The 20,432-nt window shown below is 44.8% G+C and overlaps 1 protein-coding gene across 1 annotated transcript in view; it reads left to right on the top strand.

Moving 5' to 3' along the window:
• Positions 1–254: 254 nt before the first annotated feature.
• Positions 255–20,432, top strand: part of LOC126485332 (fringe glycosyltransferase) — a 653,108-nt gene continuing 632,930 nt past the window's right edge. Inside the window, exon 1 of the mRNA XM_050108865.1 lies at positions 255–471. Within this exon, the coding sequence (XP_049964822.1) occupies positions 352–471 (120 nt within the window). The 5' untranslated portion in view covers positions 255–351. The remainder of the gene's footprint in view (positions 472–20,432) is intronic.

Below are 20,432 nucleotides of genomic sequence, written 5' to 3'. Positions count from 1 at the left end.
AACAGAGGGTAAAATGATGTGACACGCTAAAATTTTAATGACTCCGTTTCACGTGTGTCTCTTCGATCGCTTTACGGCTGTCAGCTCCGCGCAGCGATTCACGGGCTCGCGGCAAGACGCTGTCCTATCGACTGACCAATGAACGCGCGCCGGTCCGCCCCCACCCCGGTCGGCGCATACCGGCGCTAGTTGCGAGTGGCCGCCGCCAGAGGGCAGCGCGGCAGCTTCGAGAAGATGGCGGCGGGTTGGGGTCAGTTGTGCGCCGTCCGCGATGAAGTTTGCGTGTGCACCGGTCGGCGGGGCCGCCGCGGAACTGGGGCCCGGCGCCAGCTGTTGACGTGACCGCGTGCCATGAGCGGCCGCCTCAAGCGCGGGCTGCAGGCGCTCACCGTGGTCGCCGTAGCCGCCTACACGACGCTGCTCCTGTACCAGGGCGCCGCGCAGCTGCCGCCCTCGCGCCCCAGCCAGCAGGTAAACACGCCGGCCGCACCGGCCCGCCCACACCTGTTGTCGCTGACAGCAGCGCGATTTCGTGATCTGCTCTCGCTCGATTTTAGGCTGCGCATGGATATGCTTCTCCGTCAGGACGTGTTACTGCTAGAAGTAACTGTCACACGTGCTCGTATCGAGTGTTACACAGTGCAGTGGAAACTATTTTTATTGTGTTCAGTTATTGTCTTTTACAGTTAAATATGTGATACGAACTGCTGCAGGTAATATGGTGGGAGACAGCTTCCGCAGAGCCACAAACATCTAAAAGTCCGAATACGTAGCTTTTGTGTCTCACCACCTTCTGCGGCAGTGCGTTTTACAAGACATTGTGGGGCTCGTGGAAATCAATGCTTTGCGAAATTAGTATCATTACAATTTTTTCTAATAATTTGATACGGCATTTTTCTGATGTGTAACGAGGAAAGAAAGTACAAAGGGCGTATCGATTATGATATAGCCCGTACCTTTTTGGCTACCACCCTTACCATTAAATAATATTTCTTTAAAAGTGAAAGATGGAAAGCGATTAATGACTGTTGTGACGTTGACATGTATTATAAACAGTGGTGGACCCAGTTTTCCTCCCGCATAGCTTTTACGTTCTCTGGAATGACGCCGGAGTCTGGCTTGCATTCAACAGGCTGCAGGCGCTTAGCGTGCGTGAGGGAGCCACGGCTTCGCATGCGTAGGAACGCGCCGTTCGCTCCACCTGTTGGTGTCTCGGGGGCTGCCTTCCTGTTTTATTACCCACCTGTTCGCCCAGCCCTGGTCTGGCTGCAGCGGCCACGCTCCGCGACACGGAGGCTGTTAACGTCTCTGGCACGTATCAAAGTCTACTGCAGTAGTTTTTAAGTGACTTTATTGCCGGACACGCTGGGTAAAATGATTGCTGTGTATTGTTTGACAATTCGCGCTAATTATTGTAAATAAACAAACACCGACTTTATCACAACTTTTATTAGTGACTCTCGGTTTCAATCTGCGCTTCAGATCTGGCGCTAGAGTGCAGTTCGTGAACGGTGGTGTAAGCCTAACGTCGGGGTAAATATTGATGAGGTGTGTGTTATTCCGCGTAATATCCACATTGTCTGTAGTTTATTAAAACCAATTCCTTCAAGGTCTGAAACTCTTCCTTTATTACACATTTTTTCCGCATGTTGTAAACCACTTCCGTAAATCACAAACAACCGGAGATATCCTTTTCCTCGCATGTGGTCAATTAAATTTTCTGTAAAGCTTGTAGCTCCCAGCCATATTCTCACAAATTTTAAGTCGCATCATCCAATATTATTTCAGGTATGCATAAATGTTAAGATTTGTTTCTTCCTTTAATCGGAAATCCTTAATCTCACAGCTTCTTTCGCTCTGACGACACTGTTGACGCTTGTAATTTCAAGAATGTTGTGCGTTTAATAGTGTGAAAATGAGAAACGTTACTTTCAAGTGGTGCTGACCCACAGCTCTTACGCATTCGTATTTGGAAAAACGTATTACCGCCTTGAGGTGCTGGTAAAATAATTCATTTACACAATCAGGTTCATAAGTGTTCACAGCATCATATCAAGGGAAATATAAAATCATTATTGTCTGGTGATAAAACGGTGACAAATGAACAGTTAACATATAATATGAATTAAGTCTTTATAAATACTGTGCTAGGGCGTGTACTCATGTTAAAACTGTAATCGGCGCTAACGTTGTGGACAGATTAATATCACACAGAGACTTAGATTGACGACGAATTTACATTACGATATGTTAGCTGATTATTATTCATGGGTTTATCACCTGACGATAACAATTTTATATTTCTGCTAACATGATGCCGTGGATATTTTTGTGAAACGGACGGAGGTCAGGAAACGAAACTGGTTGTGTAAGTAAAGAATTTTTACCAGCAGCTCAGGGCGGTAATATTTCAAATAAATTATTTCAAATAAGAAACGTTGGCCCATTGTTGTCCATACATACTGTATCTTGCATTTACGGCGCTACGGAGGAAGGGAAGTGTTGACGTACACGCCCTTGCGATTATCTGACGAGGTCAGAAGCAGTCTTTCTAAATCCCAAGTACTTGCTGCAAAGGAACATAGTTTAAATTCCATTTCAATGCGTGTTGTGTATCACTTAAGAAGTTTTTTCCTTCTCAGGATTTTTACCACTCTCCATGCTCTTGCTCTTCGTTCGGCAAGTGCGAGTGCAATTCACACCGAAATACGTGTAGTGAGTGAAATAAGGCAAGGTATGCAAACAATATCGTCTTCATTCTGGAGGTCGGAGATGACACATGATGCAAATGTAAAAAGTTGGCATCTAATGTGGTGCTGACACATTGTTTGCTTGCGGAATAATGTTCCAGTATTGTTTTGGAAGCAATGAGACTCGTGTTAGCAGATTATACGATAATTCCTTCGTAACTGAGATGTTCACCTCGTGGTGTTAAGTATCTAATCACCCTCCCGATTTCAGTAAGCCTTTGCGCTTTAAGGGGTATGCGGTGTCCTGTTTCGTATTGTTACATTTCTTGAGTTAATGCTGTCTGCCTTAGGGATGGGAAAAAAACCGACCGGTTGAAACAGATACCATCATTTTTCTGAACAACCGCTGTTTTTCGATATTTATTTGGTCTCTGTTATAGGTTTTTCATTTTTTTAGTAAGGGAGTAAAAAACAGCATGGCAGTACCAGCAGTATTAAAAGACGAATGTTTTTTCGTAAAACTTCTGTCGCATTAAAATGTCGGATTATTAAAGTAATTGAGATAAGCGATCAACCCTGGCTTAATGACAGAGCGTACAGTTAGAAACTAGCAACAAACGCATGTCGGTACAGCATTGCCGTGACAATGTACTTGCTGCCATGTGGCGTGGCCTGACCTACTACACGGTACGATATACGTGCAGTAGTGTGCAAGACCTGCCAGCAACTTGTCTGAACGATAGTTTCTCGCCGTCGTCCTCGGACGTGTTTTATTGCAGAATGAAACCATAGTTTGGAAGTATTTTTTCGAAGTGCGGTGACAGTGCTCTGTTTGCTTTAAAAGACCAAAACCGGGAGGAGGCCCTACGAACTTGCGATGCCCCATATAAGGAGGAAATATCAGGAATGTTCTTTGGAAGAAAAAGTAGATTTGGTTGATATACCTATAATTTTTTTGACATACAATAAACTTGGAACAGTAACTGAATCCTTAATTTTGTTGGTGCTTCAGGGTGAAAAACTGATTCATCCAAAAGTGACGATGCAGGGAAGTCATCAACTTAGGACATTTCCCTTTCGCTGACATTGCGCCCGTCTCCTTCACCTTTCCCTCAGGCAATGAGACCCATCCGCAGCCACAAACCAAGAAGTTACTCCTTCACCTTCGTTAGAATCTATCATTATTGGAAATGTACATGTATTACAGGAAGTAATAACAATAAAAAACCGAAAATTGGTTATTTTGAGTGGTTTTAACAATCATCTACAAGGATACTCAGCAAATCACATTAAAGATTAATAGAACCATTAATAGAACCATTCCAATCTCGTACAGCGCGCGGAAAAGAACGAACACCTGTATCTTTCGGTGCGAGCTCTGATTTCCCTTATTTTATTATGGTGATCGTTTCTCCCCTATGTAGATCGGCGTCAACAAAATATTTTAGCATTCAGCGGAGAAAGTTGGTGATTGAAATTTCGTAAGAAGATTTCGCCGCAAGAAAAAGCCTTTGTTTTAATGATGTCCACCCCAAGTCCTGTATCATTTGTGACTCTCTCCCCTATTTCGCGATGATACAAAACGTACTGCTCTTCTTTGAACTTTCTCGATGTAGTCTGTCAATCCTATCTTGTAAGGATCCCATACAGCGCAGCAGTACTCCAAACCAGGAGACAGAGAAGCGTAGTGTAGGCAGTCTCTCTAGTAGATCTGTTTCCTGTCAATAAAACTGTCTTTGGTTTGCCTTCCCAGAACATTTTCTGTGTGTTCCTTCCAATTTAAGTTATTCATAATTGTAATTACTAGGTATTTACTTCAATGTACGGCCTTCAGATTTGACTTACTTATCGTGTAATCGAAGTTTAACGGTTTCGTTTTAGCACTCGTGTGGATTACTTCACACTTTTCGTTACTTACGGTCAGTCGCCAATTTTCGCACCATACAGATGTCCTTCCTAAATAGTTTTGCAATTTGTTCTGATCTGATGATTTTACTGGTTGATAAACGATAGCGTCATCTGCAAACAACACACGACGGTTGCACAGGTTCTCTCTTAAATCGTTTATATAGATGAGGAACGGCAAAGAGCCTATAACACTACCTTGGGTAACGCCAGAAATCACTTTTGTTTTAGTCGATGACTTTCCGTCGTTTACTACGAACTACCTCACTGACAGGAAATCACGAAGCCGGTCACATAATCGATAGTGAGACGATATTCCATAAGCACGAAATTACATTACAAGCCACTTGTGTGGTACAATGTCAAAATCCTTCTGGGAACCTAGAAATACGGAATGAATTTGAAATCTATTGTCAATAGCACTGAACACTTCGTGTGAGTAAACAGTTGTGTTCTGGTTAAACTCGAGACGGAAAGAACCGATGTGACCGAAAACGGGTTCTTTGTGTGAAAACGGCCAACCTACGACTTAGAAGATGAAGTAAACAAAACGAAAAGGACATTCTACACTAATGGCCATTAAAATTGCTACACCACGAGGATGACGTGCTACAGACGCGAAATTTAACAGACAGGAAGAAGATGCTGTCATATGCAAATGATCAGCTTTTCAAAGCATTCACACAAGGCTGGCGCCAGTGGCGACACCTACAACATGCTGACATGAGGGAAGTTTCGAGCCGATTTCTCATACATAAACAGCAGTTGACAGGCGTTGCCTGGTGAAACATTTTTTTTTGGGGGGGGGGGGGGGGGCGCAAAACTGCTATGGTCATTAGCGCCCGAGGTGGTGAAACGTTGTCGTGATGCCTCGTGTAAGGAGGAGAAATGCGTACCATCATGTTTCCGACTATTATGATAAAGGTCGGATTGTAGCCTATCGCGATTGCGGTTTATCGTATCCCGACATTGCTGCTCGCGTTGGTCGAGATCCAATGACTGTTAGCAGAATATGGAATCGGTGGGTTCAGGAGGGTAATACAGAACGCTGTGCTGGATCCCAACGGCCTCGTATCACTAGGAGATGACAGGCATGTTATCCGCATGGCTGTAACGGATCGTGCAGCCACGTCTCGATCCCTGAGTCAACAGATGGAGACGTTTGCAAGACAACAACCATCTGCACGAACATTTCGACGACGTTTGCAGCAGCATGGACAATCAGCTCGGAGACCATGGCTGCGGTTACCCTTGACGCTGCATCACAGACAGGAGCGCGTGCGATGGTGTACTCAACGACGAACCTGGATGCACGAATGGCAAAACGTCATTTTTTCGGATGAATCCAGGTTCTGTGTACAGCATCATGATGGTCGCATCCGTGTTTGGCGACATCGCGTTGAACGCACATTGGAAGCGTGTATTCGTCATACTGGGGTATCATCCGGCGTGATGGTATGGGGTGCCATTGGTTACACGTCTCGGTCACCTCTTGTTCTCATTGACGGCACTTTGAACAGTGGACGTTACATTTCAGATGTGTTGCGACTCGTGGCTATACCCTTCATTCGATCCCTGCGAAACCCTACATTTCAGCAGGATAATGCACGACCGCATGTTGCAGGTCCTGTACGGGCCTTTCTGCATACAGAAAATGTTAGACTGCTGCCCTGGCCAGCACATACTCCAGATCTCTCACCAATTGAAAACCTCTGGTCAATAGTGGCCGAGCAACTGGCTCGTCACAATACGCCAGTCACTGCTCTTGATGAACTGTGGTATCGTGTTGAAGCTGCATGGGCAGCTGTACCTGTACACGCTATCCAAGCTCTGTTTGACTCAATGCGCAGGCGCATCAAGGCCGTTATTACGGCCAGAGGTGGTTGTTCTAGGTACTGATTTCTCAGGATCTATGCACCCAAATTGCGTGACAATGTAATCACATGTCAGTTCTAGTATAATATATTTGTCCAATGAATACCCGTTTATCATCTGCATTTCTTCTTGGTGTAGCAATTTTAATGGTCAGTAGTGTATCTACCAACAAGCAGTGAAATCTCTCAATCCAACTTCAGAGTTTTATTTATTTATTTATTGATTTCGTGATCCGGCACGTTTACATTGTACGACGTAATACTAGACGATTTCATCGGCCCAGACAATTTACTTACCGTGGAAGATTTTGCTTTGCAGTAATTTAGGAAGTTCGAGTTGCCCGACTGAAGTACCCCGTTGAGGGAGCAGGTTGAGGCGCGCGCCCCTTTGTAGTGCGAGGCTCGCCTGCTCCTTTGTGGTCCTGGCTGCAGCGGCGGCGCGGCACCCCCGACCTGGTAAACACACGGCGCGGCGGCAAACACCACAGACAAACACCGCCCGGCCACCCTCACTCCCTCCTCTGGCCGTGGCGCTGCATAACTGCCTTATCATCTCCGGCTGGCGTGCCACGTATTTGTATTGCCCTGCTATCCACCGTGTGTGCGCTTCGTATCCTTGGAAGATTTTATACTTAACACGGCTAGGTTTTTTGTGATACGAAGCTGAAATCATCCAGAGACGTGAAGGTCTTCCACTTTCATTTGTGTCTTTTACCTTGACCATATTAGGACCTTGGCTCTCTCTCGGCCCTGTCAGTGTTAAGTTTGCCAGGGCAGGCGTAAGAAACTTAAATCAGAATTATTTCAGTAACAAAATAAGCTTATTTACGGATTCTTCCGTTATTTTTTGCTAAAGCAATTCCACATTCGTTGTTGAATAACAAACTGTGTTTGTGCTTCTGATTTTTGTTTTTGTAACCAGTTTTCGAATTATTGGGCCATGTTCAGGAAACGACTGACTAGTGAACGCAACGGCCGGCCGCGGTGGAGGAGCGGCTCTAGGCGCTTCAGTCCGGAACCGCGCGAATGCTACGGTAGAAAGTTCCAATCCTGCCTTGGGCATGGATGTGTGTGGTGTCCTTAGGTTAGTTAGGTTTAACTAGTTGTAAGTTCTAGGGGACTGATGACCTCAGACGTTAAGTCCCATAGTGCTCAGAGCCATTTGAACCATTTTTTTTTTGTACGCAACGGACAGTAGTTCTTAGGTAACCAAACATAAGCAAAGATACAATGCATTTGCATAATGTTGTGCATTAAACATTGTAATTTGCACTTCACGCAATCGACGATATTAAACACAATAAGTAATTAAGATACACGATACTACAGTTTATATGATATGCTTTGTAAGGTCGTGTATTTGTTCAGAACTATCTGAACACCGGTCACGTAATGCAACAAACATGTTTTAAATTGTAAATTGCAGTGGACAATATTACGCACAGTACGTGATTAAAATACACAATATTGTAGTTACTTTGTTGAAATTTGTGAGGTAAGGAATATGAAATTCTAGAAATTCTTCCAATCCATATGTGGCATACAGCAAACCAGTGCTTGACACTATTAGTTGAAAACAGTCTTGGCTGCAGTTCTAGATTTTTTATTTTTCAACGACACGTTTCGCCTTATTTAGGCATCTTCAGATTCTAGATGGACGCGAGAGGCACCAAGATCTGCGTAACGCTTTCCCGTTCACAGGACCGAGTGACTGTTTTTAACTAATACTAATATGAAATTCTATTGTTTTAATTTCGTGTAGCAGCATGTGTCAATTGTGAGGATCCGTGGGTATGTGGCTGGTTGAGTGCATCATGTGAAGCTTAATAGTTACCTAACAACTAGAGCCCCTCGCGGATGCTTGTCAGTTGTTTCTTGAAGATAAGCCGAAAACTCGTTAAAAATAAACAAAAATCTGGAGAGAAAGAACAGTTCACATGGTATTCGACCATAAATAACAAAGTAACGTTTTTTTCATGTTAGAATTTTCAAGTACTCTGTAGCTTAATATAGGTGTAACACCTTCGTGTGTAGTGTTCCGCCTCTCTCCCACGAAGGAAATCGCACAGATGCAACACATCATTCGTAGTGCTTGTTTAAGTTAAATCTCGTGACAGCCTACCGCTGCATGCCAGACTGCAGTAGGCAATTACAGCGCAGCCCTTTTCTTATCGCAGGTTCAAATGGTGCAAATGGCTCTGAGCACTATGGGACTCAACATCTGAGGTCATCAGTCCCCTAGAACTTAGAACTACTTAAACCTTCCTAACCTAAGGACATCACACACATCCATGCCCGAGGCAGGATTCGAACCTGCGACCGTAGCGGTCTCGCGGCTACAGACTGTAGGGCCTAGAACCGCACAGCCACTCCGGGTGGCTTTATCGCAGGTTGTGATGCCGCTTAGTATTGCGCAGACGTAAATCTGTACTTTCACTTGACTGTTTTGAGAGCTTACAAGGCCAAAAAAAAAAAAAAAAGCAGACAGAAAGCTATGGGCAAGGAAATGGTTAATGCGAATGTAAAGGAAGAAATTACTTAAGGAGTTGACAGGCGATGGTTTTCGTAATTATTTGATAATGGATGAAACATGCTTCTCGGAGCTGCTGAGTGTCGTCAAACCACATTTGGCGAAACAATCACGTACGAAGCTGTAAGGTGCGAGGAGAGGTCCATTTTCTAGCCACTGCACAAGTTACGAGAACCTGAAATCCAATGTTGTCGTATCCCCACAATTATCTAAAATGTTTCCTGAACTACTAACGTGATTTGTAGTTGCGTGACCGAGCGAGGTGGCGCAGTGGTTAGCACACTGGACTCTTATTCGGGAGGACGACGGTTCAATCCCGTCTCCAGCCATCCTGATTTAGGTTTTCCGTGATTTTCCTAAATCGTTTCAGGCAAATGCGGGATGGTTCCTTTCAAAGGGCACGGCCGATTTCCTTCCCCATCCTTCCCTAACCCGAGCTAGCGCTCCTTCTCTAATGACCTCGTTGTCGACGGGACGTTAAACAACACTAACCTAACCTAACCTGTAGTTGCGTGAGGAAGTACATTATGGTAAAGCAAAACAAATGTTACGTATTTATCAGTGTAGCGTAAGAGATGTTCCCTATAAGATTAACTCATTTCAAATTAGAAGCAGAAAGATTGCAAATGTTGATGGATCACATCACGTAATAAATACAGCAACGGACAAGTAAAAAATGAAGCACTTAACCATTTTTAGAACCGTAAAAATGCCCTACACTTCGGTCTCCATAGCAGATGATGTGGCGATTGGCTGGATTTTTAACACTCGTAACAAAGAAGCAACTATATTTTATGGCTAAAAGCCCATTGACTGTATATATTTCTGTTTGAAGGGATTGTTTCCGACGTGTATGGGAAATGTGAAATCTAAGAACCTTTCTGTAATTCAGTTTTTAGATTTCATTTGGGGTAAGTATCGGAAATAAAACCGAAATACAGGAACGTGACAGGCTTTTACTCCTGGAATATGTATCCTTTACGTCCTGTGTGTGCTACATGAAACCATTACGGATTCGATAATAAATGAAATAAGTGCTTCATTTCTTGCATCTCTTTTGTTGTACTCCCCGCACGACTTACCCCACAGATATATGCAGTTTTTAAAGTTCTCTACAAACTCTCTCACTAATGTTTCGTCGGTCTCGCCCGTCTGACGTGTTAGCCATATTCACGCGCGCAGTGACAGAAGACTAACTTTATTCGGGCGGTTGGGCACAAAAGCGCTGTGTACGGCGCAATTTGCAATTCATTAGATAACGAGGTCAGGGGTCGGCTGTCGGGTGGTCGTATCGAACAGACCGCCTGACAACTTCCTCGATTGGCGAAAACTCCTATTCACGGTCAATTTGTCGTACGGTCGGCGGATAAACTGGTGTGTATGTAGGGTCCTTAGGGGTTCGCGTGACGAATGCTACGAAGTGAAGACGATGAATCGTAATTCGGATGTGGGCAGCCAATCACATTACTAGTTCCTAAATTCCTATGCTTAGTAAATGAAGTTAGATGGTATTTTGTTTTACTTGCAGCTATTGAAGCTGAGCTATTAGGTCTCAACCTAACTAAAACTTCGCTGAAATCGTTACATAGTCGGGAGAAGCAACCAACTATTTATGACAATGAAGGTTAAATAATTTTCGTTGCTGCCTGTTTCACTTGCAACGATTTGACCTGTGCTATGAGGCTCCTAGCTACCCACAGCCACGGAAATCGTGACGTATTCGGGAAAAACGGCAATTTTTTTGTGACAACTAGGATTATAAAATTGAACGTTTCTCGTTGCCTACCGTCTAAAACACCCGTCTACGACCAACGATAGCGAACTGAAAACGGTGGCATGCAACGGAAGAGGATCCGACACCATAAGTGCTGGTTAGTAGACAGAAGTTAAATAGGTCTCTGAATTTATAATGCCTTGCCTGTCTCCTTTCTCATGAAGAAAAAAAAATGCCGCATTATTCTGACTTTGAGATTTCGTGCTCCACACATTTTGTAAGTAATTTTGCGAGTTCCTTTTGAATTAGATTTTCTAAAACCGTCTTCCGCTCACGCCCCAACATCGTGCAGCCCGCCTCCAGTGGTGTCGCGACAGGCGTGAATGGAGGGACGAATGGAGACGTGTCGTCTTCAGCGATGAGAGTCGCTTCTGCCTTGGTGCCAATGATGGTCGTATGCGTGTTTGGCGCCGTGCAGGTGAGCGCCACAATCAGGACTGCATACGACCGAGGCACACAGGGCCAACACCCGGCATCATGGTGTGGGGAGCGACCTCCTACACTGGCCGTACACCACTGGTGATCGTCGAGGGGACACTGAATAGTCCACGGTACATCCAAACCGTCATCGAACCCATCGTTCTACCATTCCTAGACCGGCAAGGGAACTTGCTGTTCCAACAGGACAGTGCACGTCCGCATGTATCCCGTGCCACCCAACGTGCTCTAGAAGGTGTAAGTCAACTACCCTGGCCAGCAAGATCTCCGGATCTGTCCCCCATTGAGCATGTTTGGGACTGGATGAAGCGTCGTCTCACGCGGTCTGCACGTCCAGCACGAACGCTGGTCCAACTGAGGCGCCAGGTGGAAATGGCATGGCAAGCCGTTCCACAGGACTACATCCAGCATCTCTACGATCGTCTCCATGGGAGAATAGCAGCCTGCATTGCTGCGAAAGGTGGATATACACTGTACTAGTGCCGACATTGTGCATGCTCTGTTGCCTGTGTCTATGTGCCTGTGGTTCTGTCAGTGTGATCATGTGATGTATCTGACCCCAGGAATGTGTCAATAAAGTTTCCCCTACCTGGGACAATGAATTCACGGTGTTCTTATTTCAATTTCCAGGAGTGTTGTTCCGGAAGACGAGAAATTGGTTGAGCATGTGTGAGATTCGTAGAAAGTTGATGTGCCGTTCTCACTGGATGACCGCCGTGAGACAGTGCGGTGATGTCAGCAACGTCTCGGTCAGCTTGTGCCAGCATACGAGGAAAGTTGGACGCATGTTACGAAGTACAGGGTGCAGTAACTTTATAGTGGATATTAGTTAGCAGCAGAATATGATTTTACACATGCGCAGGTTAACAGAAACCGCCTTCATTGTGCTTATTCTTGTCATTTTTCTTTCATTTCATAAGGCTTATCTTTTATTATCTGCTCACCTGTAATCGAAACCCGCACACTTTCGCATACAAGCGGGCGGTGCAAAATGTCGTTTGAGCCGTTTAAGTTCAAAGTCAGGGGCTCCTTTCTGCCATTTACTTGCGAGACTATAAACTTTACGTCGGCGGCCGCGACGTATTAAACCTTGTTCCCTTGAGGACCTTCATAGTATATCAGTAGTATAATCAGACCTACTTTCTACAGGGCGAGTGCTTCGTTTATCTTGGCAAAACTTACTGATCTATATCAGGTCTACAACTTGGATTCCCTCGAATTTCGAGATTTCGTTGTGACGATGTACAAAAAAATTTGATTCAAAATATCGTCCACAGCTGGCCACAACTTTCTCACATCATTAGGGCAGCATACGAATCGCGCGGTGGAAGAACTGGGCGTCTTTTTGGAAACTCCATGAATCGATGCAATTTTGCACTTTTTCAAAAATGGTTCAAATGGCTCTGAGCACTATGGGACTTAACATCTGAGGTCATCAGTCCCCTAGAACTTAGAACTACTTAAACCTAACTAAGCTAAGGACATCACGCACATCCATGCTCGAGGCAGGATCGAATCTGCGACCGTAGCGGTCGCCCCGTTCCAGACTGTAGCGCCTAGAACCGCTCGGCCACCCTGGCCGGCTTGTACTTGTTCATATGACCCGAAATGCTGGTCAGCCAGGCCGTGTGCCAGTGATCGAAAATGATGGTAGTCAGAGGGAGCAGTGTCTACAGAATACAGCAGCTTAGGTACGTACGGCTTCCCACTTCAGCAGTGTTCCCGAGACCGTTTTGACGGATTCTGCGACATACGGTTGAGCAATGTCATGCTGGAAAATCACCGTTTCATGTCTATTGTTGTATTGTGACCGTTCGTCTCTTAATGCTCGGCTCAGACGCGTCAACTGCATTTGGTAACGATGTCCTGTATATGTCTCCGCCGGTTTCAATAGCTTCGAAAACCATCTCTCTGCCACCGCCATGCTGCTCGTCGACGTCAAAATCATCGTCCTTGAAGCGTTGAAACAGTTCTTTCGCTAGTAGATGCATCATCATAAGTTTTACGTCAGCCGCTGATTCCTTCATGTTAAAGTAGAAAATTAAAACTACCCGCAAATGACGAGAACTGGCCTCGTAAGCAATATATTCAGTCGAGGATAGCTTTATGATGCAACCACATCTACATGTCCGTAATTACTCTGCAATTCACAATTAACTGCCTGGAAGACGGGTCATACAACCACCTTGAAGTTATTTCTCTGCCGTTCCACTCTTGAATGGCACGCGGGTAAAACGAGCCTGTAAATCTTTCTGTGTGAGCTCTGATTTCTCTTACGATGATCATTTCTCCCTATGTAGAGGAGTGCAAAAAATATTTTCGCATTCGGAGGAGAAAGGTGGTGATTGAAATTTCATGAGAAGATCCTGCCGTAACAAAAAAGCTTTTGTTTTAATGACTGCCACTCCAGTTCGCGTATCATATCCATGGCACTCTCTCTCCTGTTTCGCGATTATGGAAAAGGAGCTACCCGACCTCAGTCAGTCCCATCTGTTGCTGCTCCCACACAGTACAGCATTTCTCCGGCTTGTTTCGGTCGAAGAAATCCGTATAGAAGCTGTAAGAGTATTTATTGTCTCGCGCAAAGCCCTGAAAAACTAATTTACCTGTGGCTGAGAGAAATGCCATAAAACGCCTGAATGAGGACATAGTGTTACCATTCTCTCCGCTGACAAGGGAAATGCAACGGTTGTTTTGAATGTGATTGACTGTTGCAGTAAGATTAACGACTTATTAGATCCGCAAACACATAAGAAACTAAGTAAAGACCACACTGACAAATCTTAGAAATGTTACGCGGTTGATAAAGAAGTCCTCTATCGAACATGGCATTCGGAAAAGTCTGTTCAGTTAAATTGCGCAAGCATAAAGACTTCACGGGTTGCCGAAGGTACACAAAGAACATGTTCCTCTAACGCCTATAGTGAGTGCTATTGGATCGCCCACCTATTTAGTTACCAAGTTCTTGACAATATTATTACGGCCGTATGTGAGCCGATCGGATCCGTGTGTCAAGAATTCGGCACTTTTGGTCAGTAAATTAAACAGCATAGTGTACAGCTGGATGACATATTAGTTAGTTTTGATGTGGTATCGCTGTTCACTATAGTTCCACCCAATGAAATGTTGCAACAGATGGATCGAATTTTTCCACCCGACGTTGCAGAACTGTTTAAATATTGCCTCACAACCACGTATTTCAAATGGAACGAAAAGTTCTGTGAACAGATGGTTGGTGTCGCTATGGGGAGCCGCTTAAGCCCGGTTATAGCGAACTTCTGTGTGGAAAAATTAAGAGGATCAGACACTGGAAACTGCGAACCAGAAACAGAGTATCTGGTTCCGCTATGTGGGTGATACGTCTGTTCTGTGGCAGCGTGGCAGGGAGGAACTGAATTGTTTTCAAAAAACGTCTGAACGGGATGAATCCGAAGATTCAGTTTACCAAGGAGAAGGAGGCAGGGTGAAGATTAAATTTTTCTTGATGTGCTAGTTTTCAAGAAAGAAAATGGTAGCTTGAGCCACACGGTTTATCCAAAACCCACGCACACAGACCGTTACGTACATCTGGGTTTCGAACCACCACCCCCAACTAAAGCGAGGCATCATAAAAACGTTGGCGGATAGAGCAAGGAAAATCTACGAACTAGAGCTGTTTTACGCAGAATTAAAACATCTCACCAATGCATTGCTCAAGAATGGTTACTCGTCTACTGAGGTGAAAAGAGCGTTAAGACCACCGCGTAGAAATTATAGCAATTCTCAAGCGCCGGTTAAATCGAAAGTTTTCCTGCCATTCATTAAGGCCCTGACTGGCTGCATACGAAAAATTCTGGAAAAGCGGAACATCGCGGTGTTCTACATACCTACACAGAAGATACAAGATCATCTAAAATTGGCCAAGGATGCTCGCCAACCGCAGGAAAATGATGAAATTTGTAGGATTTCGTGTAGTTGTTGGGGGGGGGGGGGGGGGGGAGGGGGAGGTGTAAGTGGGCACAAAAAAGAGCTGTCGAAAAACGACTCGAAGAGCACAAGGGTAACTGCAGAAGAGGGGAGATCAACTGTTGTGGAACATGCCTTTTAGCCAGGAGACCACCACATACATTTTGATAGAACTGGCAGCCACAAGCGGATATCATGAAAAGCTATACAGAGAGGCCATAGAGATCGCGAAACATCCCAGGAAGGAAGAGGGCGTGAAGTTGAATGAAATTAGAAGTGCTGTGTTGAAGATGGTGTGTACCAGTCTCGACCATGGGATGACAACGGCAAATTGCGCTCGCATATTCAAAACACGAGAAGTCACGCCACTGTATGGAAGCGACATTTTGCCTTATTCACTAGCGAGCCAGGACGTGAATCGGACATTCAACAAAGCTACGATCTCCCTTGAAAATGTCCACCGCAGATGGGGACGAAACGTCGGTTTTAAAGTGAAATCCATTCGACCACGGCATAATGGCCCGGAACATTTTATAGACTGACATTTCCGCCCGTGAAAGTTTACATTTTATAATTGTGTGTGTGTTTATGTAGTGAAATACGAAATAAAAGGACCAACCAGACCCAGGATTCGGGATCCAAACACATAGAGAAAGAAAGCCGGACAAGGAATTTGAAGTGAACTATTTGTTGTGGCAGATTGGCAACTGCGAACGGTCAGGGCTTGCCGTTCAGCGTTCGGATTGGAGGAAACCAGCTCCAGTGCTTGAAGTGTCAACTATCAGGTAATTTTAATCGCACTGTAGTCGAGCAGTTGCAGTGTTGCAGACTGAATGCGTCAGTGCAGGTGTTGGCCGGTGGAGCCGCGACAGGGGGCGGCCCGTGTTCGACGCCTGTCGCCTGTGTGAGCTGCCGTCGCCTCCGTTTCTGATAGCGGCGCCACGCCTGGCCGGTGCTTAATCGCCGCCGTAACGGTCCGCAGATAAAGTCCTCACGTTTGAATGCCAGCAGGCAGCAGCCCGCGCCTGCCGCACAATGGAGGACAAGGTGGCAACTTCTTAGTCCGCCGCCGAACTGCCTCTCTCGCTCCAACTCTGTAGAGCTACTCTGCGAGGACTGCAGAATGACAGCGAAGAGCGCCTGGCCCGGTTACGTCAACACAGGAGTGGTGCGGAAGTTCGTAGAGGTTTCCCCCCCCCCCCCCCCCCCCCCACAAAATACGCAACAGATACATCCAACAGAGACTTCAGTCATCAATAATACAGAGGGGCCCAAAAAATGTATCCACTATTTAAAAATCCATAACTGGCAATCTAATTGACGGAGTTCTCATCTTTGGTAACGTAACAGTTTGTAGTTCCGGCAATCGACACACAAGCGTTGTATTGCGTTGCTTTGTTTTGTCAGATGACAGTCGCCAGATAGCGTTTTGTTCTTAGTTGCACCTAGTTACTCGAGTAAACATGGCTGGCGCAAGACTTACATTCGATGAAAGGAAATTAGTTTTGAAGTGGTATTTTAAGTACGAAAACATTAATGAGGTTCAACGGCAATGGCGAAATGAGTATCAAACAGAGCCACCGACACGTTTAACGATTCGTCGCATTCGAGACAAATTTGAAGCCGAAGGCTGTGCTAAAGTTGTACACAAACAACGATCTGGACGACCTGTAACAGTAACAAGTCCAGCTAACTCCCGTCGTGTGTTACACCTATTCACTCGCTCACCACAGAAGTCTGAGACAGTGTGCCCGTGAAACTGGAGCGAGTCGCTCAAGTGTTCGGCGAATTTTGAAGACAGCAAAGTGGAATTGCGCAAAATCGTGTTAGGGCGTATCTCGACGAAAATCTACCAGGAAGATGGATAGGCCGTAGAGGTGCTGTTGAGTATTCACCACGTTCCCCAGACCTAACTCCTCTGAACTTTTACCTGTGTGGAACACTAAAGGACGTTGTTTACCGACAAAAGCCGCGCACATTGGACGAACTTCGAGAATCCATCGTACATTAATGTGCAAATATCCAACTGAACACGTTGCAGTCAATAGTTCGTGCTGCAGTTCGGCGGCATCGTTTGTGTGTGGATGTTAATGGTGATCATTTCGAACTCCTACAGTGATATCTTTAAGGTGGACTTTTAGCTACACTTTCACCAAGAATGAGACAACTTCCTCAATTATTTTGCAAGTTAAGGGCATTTTAAACAGTGGATAAAATTTTTTGGACTCCTCTGTATATTCTCCTTCACTATTTACGACAATCTGCTAAAGCTGGGACAACTTCTTAAATTCCGCGACTGTAGAAATCACGTTTGTTTTGAGGATAGGAGCTCGTCGAGGCTTTTTCCGAGCGCATTTCACCCAGAAAGGAAGTTCCGTGAAGGTTATTCGATACAGAACGGAAAAGGTGAAAACATGAGGTCGCAAGATGAAGCGAATAAGGTAGGTGCGGAATGACTCCCCAGTCCAACTCCTGTATAGTGTAATTTTTCTGTCGGGCAGAATGTGGGCGAGCGTTATCGTGGAGTAGGATTACTTCATGCGGTCCTGGTAGTTGTTCTCGGACGCCGCCTACAAGACACCTCAGTTGTTGAGAAATGGCGGCAGTGGTGGTTGTACCTCGCAGAAGTAGTTAGCAGTACACCACACAGTCGCTGTTCTTTCAGCCCATCTTTTCTGGCTGCGTGCAGGTCTTTGTATGGGGAGTTACAGCTCTATTTGGGCTCAGTCATTCTCTTCTTTTTGTTGTGTTGGCGTAAAGTCATCATTTCTCGTGACAAGCAACGATACAGGACAGGAATAGTTAGATGATGATCACCAGCTAATTGATGACGAGCAAGCAGAGATGAACGTATGTCCACTCAGCGATTATTGTGATTTTAGCTTAGAGCATGCTGTACCCATTCACCGATTTCTGAACCTTCCCCATGGTATTGTGCAATGATCACAGTTCATCACATTTGCCATTTCTCGAGTACGCTGACGTGGTCATTTCGAGTTAACGCGTTTAAACTGTCTTCATAAATTGTTGAAGGTCTTCCTGAACATGGAGAGTCACTAATGTCAAAACGATCCTAGTTATAACTAGAAAACCATTTTCTGGCCGTGCTCTGTCCACTGGCATTATCCCCATTCAAGGCGCAAATGTCTCTTGTTGCTTCCACTGCCCACACCTCTTCCCCCCCAACCCCCGTATGGAACTCAAACAGAAGATCATGTCGGAAATGTTCTGATTTCTCCACTTGGTACTCTATCTTCTAGCGTCCACAGCGCTGCTCCCTATTTCCAGATGAGAGTATGACAAATAACAGCAGTGAACTACAAACAAAAAATGACAATCGATAAACCCATAGCAACCGGAATACCAACATAAAAACAAAAACGCTAAGAACTTTGGCACGAAGTCAATGAACGTGGACTCACCACTACACGCGACAACCAAGACAACAATCGAAACAGTGGACAGAAGCCGGTTCTTTGCCTTCAAGGAATGCGATGACTTAACAGTGGGGAAGGACATGAAGTCGTTGATTTCGGACGAGGAAGGAATTATCGTAGTTGACTACCCTTAGAAACGTTAAAAAAGTATTGGAAATATTATTCTATAATATTCTAACCTAACGGATCTGGATGCCCGTATTCAGGAAACAAGACCTGGTTTACGGAAGAAGAAAGTAGTTTTTCATGAAGGCAATGCAACTTCCCACTAAGGTTTCTTGACAGTGGGGAATATTGAGAGATCAGAGCTATGAAGAAAGATTCATTTTAGCGTCATAAGCTGCTTTTAGTGAATACTGCTTTATTGACGACTGTTTCGGTGGTAAGTAACATTTTCAAGTCGATGTACAAATAAATGATGAAATGGTCTTGGTAGCAGAAGTTAACACGCGATACATACCCAAGTTAACAGTTGTCTTGACAAGAAAATCTGCATCAAAACCTGGTGTCTTCTGCAAATGCGATGAGTTTCAGCTGCTTCCGTTGGTATGTAAATATCGCACATTGTGCCTGGCCAAAAGCAGAATATATCTGTAAAAGTTCTCCATACATTAATATATTTGAAGAAATTGTTACCATCATATTCTTTAGTGACCCATAGCACGTTTTACAAAAAATAGTTGGAGACTCTGCCAAGTCAAGCACGAAGTCCTTTACTTAGCTACTAGAGAAAGAAGCTGTAACTCATCAAATATGAAGAAAACGTTACCAGTACCGTTCTTCATACACTCATTCGATGTTGTCCTCTCTGTCTGTAATTTTTAACACCCTTGAGATGGCTTATTTTCGAGAAGACTAAGGCCATTTCATAACTGTTGAAAATGGGCAGACTCGTTGTAAACAATCAGGAACCTTAGGTAAATTGCCCTTTACGATAATCGACCTAAATGGATGAATGAAGTCATCACATACTACTTCAAAAAGTAGGAGAGAAAAAAAAAACATTTGCAGCTCAAGTTGGCAGTTACTGAACAGTGTGTGAAAGCATCACTGAAGAAATTTTTGAGATATCAGTGGCATCCTTGGCAGGACGCGTACATTTAACACACCCATCCTGACGAGGTTCCCCCCGGTAATAACTGACAATCTGTCGCCACTGCACGGAAAACGCAGATGCGACCTACGCAAATATCAAATGGTTCAAATGGTTCTGCGCACTATGGAACTTTATTTCTGAAGTCATCAGTCCCCTAGAACTTAGAACTACTTAAACCTAACTAACCTAAGGAAATCACACACATCCATGCCCGAGGCAGGATTCGAACCTGCGACCGTCGCGCGGTTCCAGACTGTAGCCTAGAACCGCTCGGCCACGCAAATATCGCTTCCCAGATTATTTCTATTTCCGGTGATGTTATCGCACTTTTATTCCTTATTCAAAACATTCTACTAGGTGCGGTATACAAACAGGTCAGTTCATCCTTTCTTTACCTGGATTCACTTGATGATACTGACAGTGTACATGGTATAGCTGCGGCAGGTTTTACTAAGATGGGACTGGTAGAGCTCTGTTCTGCACATCTCGGAAAGGCCGTTTCGTACTTTGGAGGGCAACGAATCTATTGGCTGCAGGAACATAATGAAATCAGAACTTTCTCATCAGTGGTGTTACATACCTCCAATGGTTGCAGGTATGATCAGCCAACTCGTTCATGTGGGTAATTAAAAATTTCAACGTAAATGGACAGCCATTACTCACCAAAGCGCCAGACAAATCTTTCGTGATAAACGTACCATATCTCGCCTGCCGTTTCGGCTTCAGTACTGAAGGCTTAAACT

Source organism: Schistocerca serialis, chromosome 1 (genome assembly GCF_023864345.2).
Source record: "Schistocerca serialis cubense isolate TAMUIC-IGC-003099 chromosome 1, iqSchSeri2.2, whole genome shotgun sequence".
Classification (NCBI taxonomy): Eukaryota; Metazoa; Arthropoda; class Insecta; order Orthoptera; family Acrididae; genus Schistocerca; species Schistocerca serialis.
The sequence above is the reverse complement of the archived record's forward strand: the minus strand, read 5'-3'. Positions and strand labels throughout refer to the sequence as shown.